Genomic DNA, 14,724 nt, shown 5'->3' with positions numbered 1-14,724 from the left:
AACGTGTAAGTCATAGAAGAAAGTCTAATGCTTTCTCTTTTTCGAAATTATTTTGTGCTACAAACACAAGAATTCAGAAAAGTTGATTCTGCAGTGCTACAACTGCACCATCATACACCATTGGAAAAAAGGATAGCTCATCAACACTTCCTTTATCTCGTACACCGGATGCACCAAAAAGCGAGCTATTTATAGTTTTTCCGTCATGTATGAAAATCTCCAATACGTCTAATAGAAACAAAAAAATTCCATTTGGCAGATGATAAACAACTTATCTATAAACTATTTCTAATGTGAATATTATCAACAAGGGTGTCACATGTCTAGCCAAACGACCAGCTATTTCCCTACACAGTAAATGTTAGTTCACCTAAAAATAGAATTTTGCTGAACAAAGGGACGTGACAAGAAGCTTCAAGTTCCAAAGTTCAGTAACTCCTCAATTTCATCTACTTAAATTTAAATTTGACTGCGAAATTTCAGGCTTTTAGTTTTTCAATGCGCTATGAAGCTATCACTTGTCTGGACCAGTTGGGTTATCGCTTTTTAAATGCATTTTATAAAGTTGCACGACTTCAATCAGCATTCTAAGGCTCAAGCCTCCTTAGGCCAATAAGCTAACCACTGTGCCGGCGAAGTGCTTAAGAAAGCATAATTTTTATATTTATCTATTGTTAGTTTTAAACTTTTAAGCGACAACAAATATAAGGGAATAATTCATCTTATATCTCCACATTTGTCAAGTACTATTTCTTTCCCATGTTTGATACCAAACAAAATAATTAATTAACGATAGTCGGTTAACTAATTGGTTAATTTTTTTAAATTGATTCTTGTTTTGTCAGGCACAAGAAATAAGTGTGCTTAAATTTCCACTTGATCCGAGATTGGGGTGTGGGGGGAAATAACGTGTACACACTTTTTACCAGACAGAGTGAATTGATATATGCTTAGTAAAAAAAAAAAAAAGGAAGCCGGCTGATGCTAGATGTAATTCCTTTCAAGTTCATGCTCCTGTTATCATTGAGCTTTTGCTGTAACAGCGTTGCGACGAGGCGCGTTGTAAAATGATAGAGAGATAGGGAGATGTCGATAGTTACACATTTTTGTGTCCTTGAAAAGTTTGTGCGTGTGTGTGTGTGTGTGTGCACGTGTGTGTCTGTGTCTCTGTATATCTGTGTGTGTGTGTGTGTGCACGTGTGTGTGTGTGCACGTGTGTGTCTGTGTCTTAGTATATCTGTCTGTGTGTGTGTGTTTGTGTCATAAATTTCAAGTGAGGATTTGTGTTGTTGAATAAGTGTTATAAGCAATGTCTTAGTCATTTCTTTGAAGTTCTATATATAATTCCTTGCAAATCGATACTAAACTCAATGAAGACAAACTGATGTTACCATGATGTATAGATTTGTTCACATTACTACGACTAGAGTGACTTTGTTATCTTTTTTTTCTCTCTCTCTCTCTCTCGTTCTTTCTGTCACTATCTACGTCTATATAATTCTACTATGAAAATAAAATATGGATTTGTTAAAGATTCTCCTCTATCTGGACTTGCGTTGATTCAAATTAGCACTGTGTTGTAGCGTAAGTAATTTGATACTAAATTCAATAATTTTTTTAGTAGTTTATATATATTATATATTTACGTTTAAAGGGGATTAATTCAACTTATACCGCCAATCAGTCAAATACAATTTCTTTCCCTTGTTGCCATTAATTAACTAACTAATTGGTTATTGCTTTTTTTAAATTTAGTTTTGTCAGGTACAAGAAATAATTTTGAAAAGTTTTAACTTGAACCGAGATTGGGTGTGGAAGAAATAACGTGTACAAACTTTTTACCAGACAGACAGAGAGACAGACAGAGTAACTTGATATAAGCTTTGTAATAAAAACGACTATCTATTTCAGCTGTTGGCTAAGCATGACAAGGGTCACAGTCACACGTACCTCTATCAGGTGTACATTCATTGTACTGGTCACTGCTGTCGTCCTTTACATCCACGTTTCTTTCAATGGTAAGTGGCTGCTGGTCAAACGGAATATCTCCGTTGGTATGTACATTTCTTTACAGTTAACTCTTGATAGTCCGACACTTCATAATCCAACAATCGCAGTAATCTGACGCGGCGCCGACATTATTCTTGTATCCCTCCAACTGTATCAACTGTTAGCTGTATTTTCATGTCCACTTTCTTGTTTATTCTACGTGAGGTAACCAAAAGTTAAAGAGCAGGTAATCAAGAAAATTCACGCTGAAGTCTTAGGAGTGTGAATTGTGTGTTTTTTTTTTTGAGATAATAAAACGTCCATCAAACTCTTGGTCCCCCCCTGATGTTGCATGCCCCTACAACCCCCACAACTCTATGAATCAAGCGACAGATGACCATGAGCTATTAAAATTTTTACATTCTTTTTGCATATCATTTGTTCTTATATACAATGCTTGCCCTGGATGTGGCAAAATATGTAGGTCACAGCTGAGGCTGCGCAGCCACGGGAAATACTGTATTCCTCACTAATGTTCGGACTCGAAGACAAGACTTATATTTACAATGATTACCCAAATCCCTTACTGGTTCATTCTGCGCTACTTCTAACTGTTTACTGACCGTGCTATGCCGAATAATATTTTAATAATATTGTTTATCTTTACATATTTCCACATCTGTAAACATTGGATACCAACAAAATAAAAACTCTAATATTTTAAACTAGATGGGCAGAAGAACCAGAACATTGTTCAACAAATTGAAGCTGCGAAATCTGTTTCTTTGCACAAGGAGGATCTACCTACAATCCCACATTTTAACGCATCAGTATCCCAGAATGCGACTGTGAACAGATGGATATCGACAGATAGCGCAAACAGCACATCAACCCAAGAAATACTAAGTCGCCGAAGACGTGTTGAAAAAGTCTGTCAGACTACATTGGTCAGTGGTAAAGTCCATGGCGTGTTCACTCACAAGTCAGGGGTCATCTACTGTTACGTTCCTAAAGCTGGCTGCACGTTCTGGAAGAGAGTCTTTACAGCGGTCAGTCGTACTTTTGAAAATTCTAAGTTTTAAATTAGTTGGCCACACTTCTCAAGTATGGTGTGTCTTCAGCTTGCATCATTTTACAAAGCTTTTATCAACTCTATGTCTGTTTGTCTGTCTGGTAAAAAGTTAGTATACGTTATTTCTCCCACATCCAATCTCGGATCAAGTTGAAATTTAGCACACTTATTTCTTGATATTAACAAAACAAAACAAAAAAATAAATACGAAGTTAATTAACTATTTGTAATTATTTATTGTGTTTGGTATATCGAACAAGAGAAAGAAATTATAATTGATTGATAAGGTGGTATACTTGAACTAGTTCCCTGTTATACTTTGTAGAGAGAAAATTAAACTAACAATAGAAAAGTATAAAATCTTTTATTTTTATAAGCACTTCCCTGGCACAGTGGTTAGAGTATTAGCCTGACGAACTGGCAGATTCAGGCTGGTAGGGAGAGGCCACTCGGAGACCCCCACGGGGGGGGGGATTCTAGTAGAGATATCACACAATCTGTAAACGAATTCTTATTTTAGGTTAATAATTTATACTAATTATTTATATTTCGACCTATTTTTAGATTATATCACCCCCCTCTAGTTGGCCGATTTAGTGTTGGAGGGGCGGTTGCATAAATCCCACCCCTCCCAGCCCCATGGCTTACTTAGTGGGTTGCGGGCTGTTGCATCTCCTTCGCATTCCCACTCTAACCCTTTAACTTTGGAAGGGGGGGGGGCGGTCGAATTTTTAAGTAGAAATCATAGTGTGAACAAAAGTAGTTGAATATCTCTATAATACAAGCTGCTTATTGATATTTGAACCCATTTGTATAGTATGTCGTACCACACTCTAACCTCTAATTAAATCGTTAGTAAATATAAAATGAAAGAGGGTGGTAATCGATGGGAGGGGCGATAGATTCAATCGCCGTACCCCCCCCCAAACCACTGGACAGACCAAAACGTATCCTTTTGTATTTTAGTGAAGAAGTTTTTTTTTTTTTTTTTTTTACAAAACTATATGCCAATAATTTAAGTTGTGTATGCTATAAATTGAATTCTTATATTAATTCGCCCCACCTCCGAACCTTTAATGCTAAAGCAATCATTAGCAATAATTATAAAAAGCAAACTGGACCTTATAAGATTAATAGGTTTCACTTTACCGCCCCCTCCGACGAAAACGAGACGTTTCAAAACAGGATAGACAAATATGGCGACAGAGTCTATATAATAGACCATGTTATATTCACAATTATGTAAAGAAAGACTTTTGTTTCGGAAAATTTAGAATTCATTAGAAATGTTGAAGTATCAGATTAACAATTGAGATGAGTTCTGAACCCTAAATATTTTTTCCTAGTTGTCTTTTCCTAACCTTTACTCAATCTGATATTTTTCCATTGTATAAACAATTTTGGGACTAAGCTCACAATTTATATTTAAATCCTAAAAAAAAAAAAGTTCGAGTATATTCCAATGGGTCTGCTTAATTTCTTTAAGATTTTAATTTAACTTCTTTAACAAAACGAAGTTACAAACAGCTTATTAAATAAAAGTAATCATTTAATAAATGCATTTTTTATTTTTTAATATATTTTTTTGTCGGGACGACCTTCAAAGTCTAAATGTCAATCTGCAAGTATCTTATCTTTTCTGAAAACAAATCGATTGTATTCGCAATGTAGTTTAGGTCTATATATTCATATTAGAATATTTTCAAGTAAAAACATTATCCAATAGATTCTTAATAATTACACATTTTGCGAGCGTCAAAACGTTCGAATAGACAAAGAGCGTTTAACCCTCGTTCTCTTGACGTCTTATGCTAACCACCAACAGGCCTACTACAAGAGGTCTCGCTTAACAGAAAGATAAAAGTACGATAAATACGCTTAATAGATTTACTTTTACGCTACTTGTGCCTTTATTGTCCGTCACACTTCAGTATTGGCCCTTGCTCCCAGGTTACTCTCTTTTACTCAATTTAATCTGCCTTTTTTAATAGGATGAATTATGAGCTGTAGATGTCAGGAGAATGCGTTTCTGCAGTGAAGAATGTAAGAAAACGCTTGGCGTCAGGGCAGTGGCGTGACTTGGGTGGGTGTCTCCCAATGCGGTAGGCTCCAAGTTTCACCCTCCCATCCCCTTCAGCTTTTCCCCTATATATTCCGATTAAAAATATATTATTGTTCACTTTTTTTTGGGTTGCGACATAATACGGCAAATGACCTATATTTACTGATTGGTGTTGCACAAAGTTAAAATGAGTGTCAAATCTATTTTAAAATTTCGTCGTTTCCGACATTTTATCCATAGTTCTTACATAGATTAAAATATGTGTGTGTGTGTGTGTGTGTGTTTACATAGGGTTAGCGTATTGAGAAAGCTAAAAGTAGGAAATTGCGCTTAACAAAAACAATTGGTAAAATATTTGTAATCGCAAAGATTTATTATAGTTAGTCTAGAATCTAGATCTATTACAAACTTAATTACATGACGATTCGAAGCTGTGTGATACCACTACGCTTAATATAAGCTTTGTTATTTGAATAGAGTATTTTAAAAAATGTTTTGCTTGTTTTATTTAGGGTTGTCCGTTTTGTTTTGCCAATATATAGCAACTCTGTTTTTCACTCGGTTGTTTGTTTTATGACCATTGCTGCTATGCCCAAATACCTCAAAGTCCCAACTTTTAAAAAACTAGTAAAATAGATTTTTTTTGTGCTACTATAAATTTACATATATTATATATATATATATATATATATATATATATATATATATATATATATATATATATATATATATATATATATATATATATTTTAAAACGTTTACCACAAGCGATTGATAAAGGTTTATAAAATGTTAGTTACGTTGCAAAACTAATTACAGATTGCATCCTGCGCATACTATCATACTATATTTAAACTCAGATCCCCCCACCCACACATAAACATTTTAACTCTCCTGTAACATATTTTTGGCCTGTGATTTATTGTTACAGCGGCCTGCTTATATCGACCACCCACACACTGACACATGCATCTTTACTGAGAATTATTTTGGCTCACTTTCCCCGTTACCAACCCTAGAACGAGAATATATTTAAAAACTAAAAAAAAAAAAAAAAAAAAAATTATAAAAAAAAATTATATTAATAGTGATTGTATCAATAAGTTTTGATCAGGCATACAATTAAATTTGTAACAGATCTAGACTAACAAAAAAAAAAACATTTATAAAAAAATAAAGAAAAGGAGGGAACGACTTAAATTTGAACTCCAGACTCAAGCCTCTCAGTCTCTCTTAGACTTCTCAAGCCAACGCTGTAACCACTCTGCTAGAGATCTTATAAGAAACACGGCCTATCTCGGCCTATCTCTCAAGGCCCTAATGCCGAATGAAAACCCAAACTGAGAATAACTCCTGACTAACCGACAAGGAAAATATAGGATCTATGTGTTGGACTAAAGGCTATGGTCTCCCCAATTTTTTGGGGGTCAAATTTTGTAAACAATAATAGGTTAATTTCATTTAAATATTAGAGTTTCTAGCTATGAAGCAAAAAAATAGAGTTTGTGTTATCACACAACCTCAGAGGCAGCCCTCAAATGAAGATAAATAAGAAACTATTGCGAATGACGCCAAAAGAAAAATAATTCACAGCGTCACACGACTTAGACTAAATAAAATGACTTTTTCAAAAACGAGAGCGTTGACAAGGGTTAATAAAAATTTTTGTAAGAGTTCATATTGCATTCCATTTAATGAAATCATTTAGAATGACGTCAAAGGAAAAACAAATTCCACTACATCACACGACCTAGTAATAATAATAGAGGCGTTGACTTCGATACCCAAGAATATGGATCATTGCAGTGTTTCACATGACTACGCAAACCCAGTTGCGAAGTAGGCCTGAATATTTTCCCGAATTTCGTGCTGACAAAGCCGTTGTCCACACGGCCTAGTAAGACTAAAAATGTCTTTTTTCAACACGAGGGAGTTGACGAGGGTTACTAGACATTGGTGCATCTTGTAGCATTTATTTAAAGAATTAATTTTTAGATTGATGTCAAAGAAAAAACGTTCCGCACACCTATTTAAAATGAAACAAAATATTTGAAAAACAAAACTCAAGAGAGATGACAAGAGGGTTATTAAACATTTGTGCACCAAGTCCTTATCGCATTTGATTTAATAAAATAACTCCAAACGAAGTCAAAATGAGTCCATTACGATAATGAGATTTTTGACGTTTTAGCAAGAAAATTAAATATAGTATAGTAATTGTAATAAAAATAATAATCTTTATTAACCATATGGAAATTTGTCTTACCTTTTGTGCATTTCACAAAAAGTAACATGATAACTATAGAACTATACATTCACATAAGGGTCACTCATAGCTTAAATGTGAAAAGTTTATATCAGCTGAATTTTATATAATCAATTGATTTATTTAATTTTATTTAATGATTTGATTGCCAGGGTAACAAAAGAGTTTTTGTGTCTGTTTGTCTTTGCTATCAGTGTCCTGTATCTCTTTTTCTGATAGTAAAATCACAAAATCCTGACCCAAAGATTGATTTTTAGATTTTTAAAACTAGATCTAGATTTTTTACAGTATATCTAGATTTTTAAACTAGATCATCTATGTTATATTCTAACTAAAATCATTGTAATTTTATGTCTAGAATTTCTAGACCTAGTTTAAAATTATATAGATTAGATCAAGATATAGATTTTCAATTTCTGGACTTAAAGTGTAGATTTTAATTTCCAAACGTCTAGATAAATATTGCAATGTTATAATCTAGGCATACTAAAACTAATGTACAATTTTAAAATTGAATGTTGCATTCAGTCTATTGAAAGATTATTTAGGCTTTTTGCATAAATCTAATCTAAATTATTCCAAATTTATATTTTAGATCTAGTAGATATATATCTTAAGAGTGCTAAATCAGAAGTTTAGTTTAGGTAGATCTACATCCTCCTTTCTAGTTCCATTTAAATGAAAATGCCAATAGCTCTGTTGGTAACTGTGCTGAGACATCAGACTACAAGCACAATATCTGTTCTTTCTTCTTTTTTTTTTTTGTCAATTACAAATCAATGCTGAAAGATTATCTAAAATCGCTCGTCGGACATATCCGGTAGATGTCATGCCGTAATGTGTAATAGATATCTTTATCAATAATAGGCTATTAGTTTGTAACCAATTTGTTATTTAGTTAACAGCAATGCCTGGTCGTGCGGTTAGCGTGCTGGACTGATTATCTGGACGATCCCGGTTTCATACCCTGCTCGCTGTCATCCCCCGTCGTCCAGTGGGAGGTTTGGACAAGGAAGTTAATTAACTTTAACTTTGAAGAAACATTCGAAACATGTAAAACAGAAAGAAAAAAAATGTACAAGGCAAATGAATCTTTGAAACATTATTACTTTTGACAATCAAAATAATATCACGTCTTGAATATTCCTTGCGAATAGGCGGATCCAACAGGGATCCGACGGGGGCCGCCTCTCTTTTGTAATTTTGTTTATTTCAAGAATCTTTTTAGCTTTCTTAAGAATGTTTTTATCAAACAGCTGTCGAAATGAGGTTTGTTTTTTCGCCAATGACTTTAGCAGCAGCAGTTATCCTGAGCTTTAACAGTTGATGCCGAGAAAAGAATTACTAGCTCGTTGACCACACTGGGAAAACTCTAGTTTAACCGTTACAATTTTTCAAAGTAAAAAAAAAAGAAATTTAAATTTTGCAAGAGAACTAAGTCTAGATCTCTAGATCCAATATCGGCTAGAAAGTATTAGCGGGTGGGAGCTCTAGGTCAGGTCTAGGCCTTCGTGCTAAACAGAATTTATTACAGTAGCCAGATGGTAACGCTTCTGTGTGGACCGTATCTGTGCACCTCAGTTTGTGACCAATGGGCTAGAGTCGCCTAAGTAACCAGACAGCACAACTAAACTAACTAGCCTAACGAAAACGAAAGCAAGGAACAAACTTAGATGGATAGTAAATACATAAAGATACCATACTTTATATACATTAAAAGATAAATCAATAATAAACACTAAACCCAAACAACGAATCAAACCCTAACTGAACTATCCTACTAAAACACAAACTAACCAAACCAACTATCTAACTAAATTACTACAACTAAACCCAGATCTAGATCTATACTAACATCCAAACAACAATTGAATAAACTGGTCTAGATCTACAATAACATGAAATTAGTACACTTAAATATACTAAAATAAAACACGCTTTACTACAGACTACCCACAGACTAAGGCAGCATTAATAAGTACTATAGCAGCAGTAAATACTCTGCAGCAGTAACAATGGAAGACAGTCCCAGCAACAGGATATTAAAAAATAATTACACGCCAGTCCAGATCACAAAGATTATCACCTGTCACACAGAGATACTCTACTGACTGTACACTGGTCATCTGTCCAGGAAACAGCATGGGATTAACTATTTATACTAGCCTTTATTGAATAAAGACTTCAAAATTTATGTGCAGCATCTTGTAAGTGTAGATCTCAAAACCTGTAATATAAAGTGTACCAGATCTATACATTTGATTAACCAGAATTCTTTCTTGGTGGAAAAAAAGGGGGGGGGGGTAAGGAATGTTCTATTAGTTATTAAGAAACAAATCTCTCTATAAGTTGTATAGAGCAGCTGTAATCTTTTTTTTAAAATTCTTGTTATTAAGGTTAATAGCTCAATATAGTTTGTAAGGTTATACTTTTTTTGCATCACATTCTTATTTCGATATTTTAATTCTTCGTTATGTTTTTCTTTTTGTCTCTCTATAGGCAGGTTTTGGGAATGGCCAAGATCCGTTTTCCATATCAAGGAATACTGTGCATAGTCAGTATGGAAAGGGTGAAAGGTATTCGTCCGCCCACAATGAAACCGCATATCCCACAAGGCTGATGGTCGTCAGGGACCCTTTTTCTCGTCTGCTTGCCTCCTACCTGGACAAAATATATCTGCCAAACTTCTGGTCCAACGAGGCGCAGTATATACAAAGAGGTCGAAGGGAATGTAGCTCTGATTTTCTCCGGAAGCATTTCGAGCAGATGGCATCCAAATTCCAGAGAACTGGGCAATCTTACTCGACATGCTCAGAGAGAATGTGTGCCAAGTATTTGACATTTGCCGAGTTTGTCTATGGAAGTATTCATAGAAAGGAAGCACATTGGGTGCCTATCCATCAAATTTGCAATCCTTGCGCTTTCAAAGCTACCCACATAGTGCACCTGGAAAGTTTCAGCCAAGACGTGAAACCAATTCTGGCCAAGATGGAAATGGGACACATTTTAAACAGCTTGGATCAAAAGACACAGGTCATATACACCATATACAAATATTAAGCCATATTGCTAGTATAGAGATGCGCTGAGTAAGTCACCATTACTTTAAAGGGGAACTATTTTTCTTTCACGAGCTTACAAGGTGACATCAGAACAGGGACGCCCCAAGGTAATGCCCTAGTGTAAATTTTATCTTACAGGCGTACGAATGTCGTTGCAAGAAAGAATTTACCCGGGCATGCTACCCTACCTCGCAGTGGCGCCCGGGTGGAAACGATCGTAGGAGGAAACGATTAGGCTAAAGGGTAGCAAAACAAGATTCCCGTGGGGGTGCCTAATGGGGTGCGAGAGCATCCTCATTGCACTGTGCGGAGTTGTAAAAAAGCTCCCACAACCTTGTCACAATCCAGGCGCTGTTCCTCAAGGGACCGTTACATAAATGGCGTGTCCCTCACGGTTAGCCTGGTATAGACAATGAAAATGGCGGGGGTCTTAGTGTACGCGGTGTCTTGCCGCAAGTCTGACCCACCCGTCAGACAGAACAGTGTACACTGTTCTCATTCAGGCCGGTGAGAGGGAGCTCTTGTTTACTTTTGCTGGCCTAGAGTTCCAAGAGCCAAAGGCTCAACTCTACTTGACAGTTTAAGAAGAAAGAATTTAAAACTAATAAGAAATTCATAAATATGTTGTTGTTTTTTTGTAAGATGATCGTAGGTCCTTTATAAAACTTATATGTTTCTGTGTTTGTTCTTACAAGTATTTAATCTTTACCATTTTATCATTATCGGGAACATTAGGCTTTAATGCATTGCTCAAAATGACATTGTATTTTTTTCAGGTCATAATTCTGCTTCCGTTTATAGCGTCTGATCTTATCTCTGTCTCCCCGGCACAATTCTCGATAAATCGCTGATATTTTTTTAAAAGATTATATCACCTCCCTCTGTCTGGTAAAAAGTTTGTACACGTTATTTCTCCTACACCCAGTCTCGGATCTAGATAAAATTGTGCACAATTATTTCTGACAACACAAGAATCAATAAGAAAAAATAACCGATTATTTAATTAACTCTCTAGGTATAAAAAATTATCTACTTGGTCTATGGTCTGAGAATCCGATTTCCAGTTAACTATTAGTAGCTATTAATTTTGTTTGGTATCTTTTATCTCTTTTAATTTTTTTCTTTTTTTTTTTGATGGATTTAGTATGTGTTTCATATCCCAAGAACACACGAAACAAACAATGTAATGGTTCCCCGCTTGTGCAAGGCGTCCGCACTCTTTCACTCAAAGAGAACTTTCTTTGTTCATTACTTTTCACTTTGAATGTAAAACATTTTTTATGACCCCCACGAGCTTATTTTAGCCAATTAAATGTGTGTATTGTGTAATTCACAGGTAGAACTTGAACTGGAAATGTTGATCAACTATCACTTCGAGAAAGTCGAGGAAAAAAAAGTCTTCATGTTTAATCGTTCTTGCATAACTTTAAGAGAACTGGCGTACAGGTTATGGCAGACATTCCAGTGGAAAGGTTACATCGACCCAGAAATGACATACATCGTGCCAGACGATACTTTAGCAGAGAGCTCCATAAAAAACGATCTGATCGCCCAGGTCCTTAGAGCGAGAGAGTCAGGACTCGGCAAAGCTGATCTCATGGTGTCAGCTCGCGAACGCTTTCAAGCGCAAGTCTATCAAACTCTTCCAAAATACCTGTTCGAAAATCTGATGATTAAATACAAGACGGACTTTCAACTGTTTGGATACGAAGACATGAGAGATTCCATGTATTCATCTCTTTATAACAGTGACCTGACAGAGACATATACAAATTTGAACAGTAACCAGACACACACTTGAGCGATGAGTACAGAGTGAGATAGTTATTAAACTACAACTCTTTGCAGGAGAAAAATAATGAACAAAAATACTCACAAGCGGATCCAGAATTATTTTTTTTTTTGGGAGAGGGGCGATTTTCACACACACACACACAACATATCTCTCTCTCTATATATATAATATATATAATAATAAGGCTTGTCTTCGAGTCTGAAGATTAGTGAGGAATACAGTATTCCCGTGGCTGCGCAGCCCCAATTGTGACCTACATCCAGGGCAAGCATAACCATTGTCCACAGGTGGTCGATTTAGATTTTCTTTTCGTCGTCTGCGTTTGTCCTCTGCAGCAGATTTTCTTTTGGTCTCAAATGTGTATCCCCCGGCCTTCGTGAGTGACCTCCAGCTGTCTCGTTCCGACGCCGCATGCAGCCAGGTGCTCTCTTCTATGTCAGCCAAGGAAAGTTGACACCTAGGCTGGTCTTTGAAGCGTTTCCATGGGGCACCTCTGTTACGTCGACCACCTTTTAGCTCACCAAAAAAGACTGCCTTTGGCATACGTTCGTCTCTAAACCTGCGGACAATGGTTCTGGATGTGGCAAAATATATAGGTCACAGCTGGGGCTGCGCAGCCACGGGAAATACTATACTCATCACTACTCTTCGGACTCGAAGACAAGCCTTATTATTATTGATTTCTTAAAAGTTGGCAATAATGTCATTTTTACCTGATTAATACTAAAATATAAAATAATTACTATGCAATGAAAAAAAAAAAAGAAAGAAAGACCACTTTTACATCTCCATTCTAAGCACGTCGATAATGTTATTGACATTTTTAACTACAGCCGGGACAGACGAAGAACTAGCTGACTTAATGATGCACAAAGACAAGACTTTCGTAGTCTATGGACATTTGCATGATAGATGATTTGTATAGAACTTCAAATACCTCGAAGATATTGTCACAGATGAAGAAACCAAACCCTGGTCACGGCCACATTCTTGTATGCATGCGACTCTTGGACGCAGAATGCAGATCTCGAGACCCTAGCATTCAGGGGCGGACTGGCTATATGGGCTTCCGGGCAAATACCCGGTGGGCCGGTACCCAATTGGGTCGGTGGGACCACCAAAAGGGCTTCATCCCAATGGACCAACCTACTTAAGTGGAGGTGAGGTCATGGGATGGGAAAACAGGTGAAATAGAATGACAGTAAGATAAACGAAGCCAACAGACAATTAGAGCTATCAATTTCATCTACTTAATAAGTGGTTCCATGGTGTAATGGTTAGCACTCTGGACTTTGAATCCAGCGATCCGAGTTCAAATCTCGGTGGAACCTTTGCTTTTTTTTTTTTTTTTAATTTTTAATAACTTTTTATTAAATTATGATGTCGAATCAAATTTTCATTTTGTTCACTACATAGACATAAATAAATATAGACTGGCCGAAGGAAGTAACTTCATGTAACTTGAAAACATGTATATCTATTGTTGTCGGTTTTCCGAATTCTGAAAAGTTGCATGATCTTCAGTCTTAGAGATTAAACAAAACTACACTGCTCATAAATGCTGTATAATAAAGTACACAAAATTGCAAGTCACACATTTTCGTTTCATAAAACTCTTTTATCGGCCAGTCTATATTTATTTATGTCTATGGTTCACTAGAAATCTTTTTGAATACATCAAAATCAAAGCATAAACATGATGGATAATTGAAGAATGTTTCCTATCATTACATGCTAGCTGTGTGCAACCAAAGTAAAAACATTGAAAGAAATTCAACGCTATGTCTTGGTTCAATAACTCGCTTCTTAGACCCTTTAGTAGTTCTGTTTTGAAAATAAGCAAAATAAGAAATAAAGATTTAAGCAAATAATTTTTATTCCCATATTGAGGCTTGGCTTATATTTTTTTGAAATCAATTTAGTGGAAACTAGGTAACGTTTTTTTAAATACATTCTGTTGATAGCTGAGACGTTGATGCGGTTGGCTGATCAATCTTCTAGTTAATTCTAGTAGATATTATACGCGAGTTCATTATGTGTATAGTAACAACCGCCTACAGAACAAGAAAACAATTACATATTGAACAAATCCAGACATGAACTTGAATAGCAATTCATTTCAGAATAAGGGCTCAGTCTACGTCGTATCTATAACTACAAACCTGTCTACGTCGTATCTATAACTACAAACCGGTCTACGTCGTATCTAGTGGCGTAGCTACCAATGTGCGGGTGGTGCGGGCCGCACAGGGCACCAAGTGAAGAGGGGCACCAAAATTCCCCCAGTGTGTATTAATTTCCTATTTCCCTGAGCGTTTCAGTAAAAACGACTAATTGTATGGACACGAACAAACATAAACTACTGTATTTTAAACATGAACTAACGATTTATAAACTAGTCATGTCGCTATTTTGTTTCATCAGCTTGACTATTTCTTCCATACAATGTAAGCTTTAGAACAGTTTGAATCTAATTTA

At 35.8% G+C, this 14,724-nt stretch overlaps 1 protein-coding gene and 1 non-coding gene across 2 annotated transcripts; both read left to right on the top strand.

Annotated features, from left to right (window-relative positions):
• Window positions 1–1,280: 1,280 nt before the first annotated feature.
• LOC129928997 (uncharacterized) lies at window positions 1,281–14,104 on the top strand. Its single transcript, XM_056045637.1, has 5 exons — window positions 1,281–1,584; window positions 1,912–2,018; window positions 2,719–3,038; window positions 9,889–10,422; window positions 11,788–14,104. Exons 2-5 carry the CDS (start codon window positions 1,925–1,927, stop codon window positions 12,250–12,252), a joined length of 1,413 nt encoding a protein of 470 aa, XP_055901612.1. The 5' UTR covers window positions 1,281–1,584; window positions 1,912–1,924; the 3' UTR covers window positions 12,253–14,104.
• On the top strand, window positions 13,506–13,577 carry Trnaq-uug (transfer RNA glutamine (anticodon UUG)). The gene has a single exon. It is a non-coding gene; the product is annotated as a tRNA-Gln (tRNA).
• Window positions 14,105–14,724: the final 620 nt, after the last annotated feature.

The sequence above is a fragment of the Biomphalaria glabrata genome, chromosome 11 (genome assembly GCF_947242115.1).
Source record: "Biomphalaria glabrata chromosome 11, xgBioGlab47.1, whole genome shotgun sequence".
NCBI lineage: Eukaryota > Metazoa > Mollusca > Gastropoda > Planorbidae > Biomphalaria > Biomphalaria glabrata.
Note: the sequence above shows the minus strand (reverse complement) of the source record. Positions and strands in the feature narration are given on the sequence as shown.

What these genes read in the sequence shown, in the direction of transcription:
- LOC129928997 (XM_056045637.1), top strand. Translation starts at nt 1,925, where the DNA reads ATGACAAGGGTCACAGTCACACGTACCTCTATCAGGTGTACATTCATT. An exon ending in CATCCACGTTTCTTTCAATG is followed by an intron (nt 2,019 to 2,718) that starts GTAAGTGGCTGC and finishes ATTTTAAACTAG; the next exon opens with ATGGGCAGAAGAACCAGAAC. An exon ending in GGAAGAGAGTCTTTACAGCG is followed by an intron (nt 3,039 to 9,888) that starts GTCAGTCGTACT and finishes GTCTCTCTATAG; the next exon opens with GCAGGTTTTGGGAATGGCCA.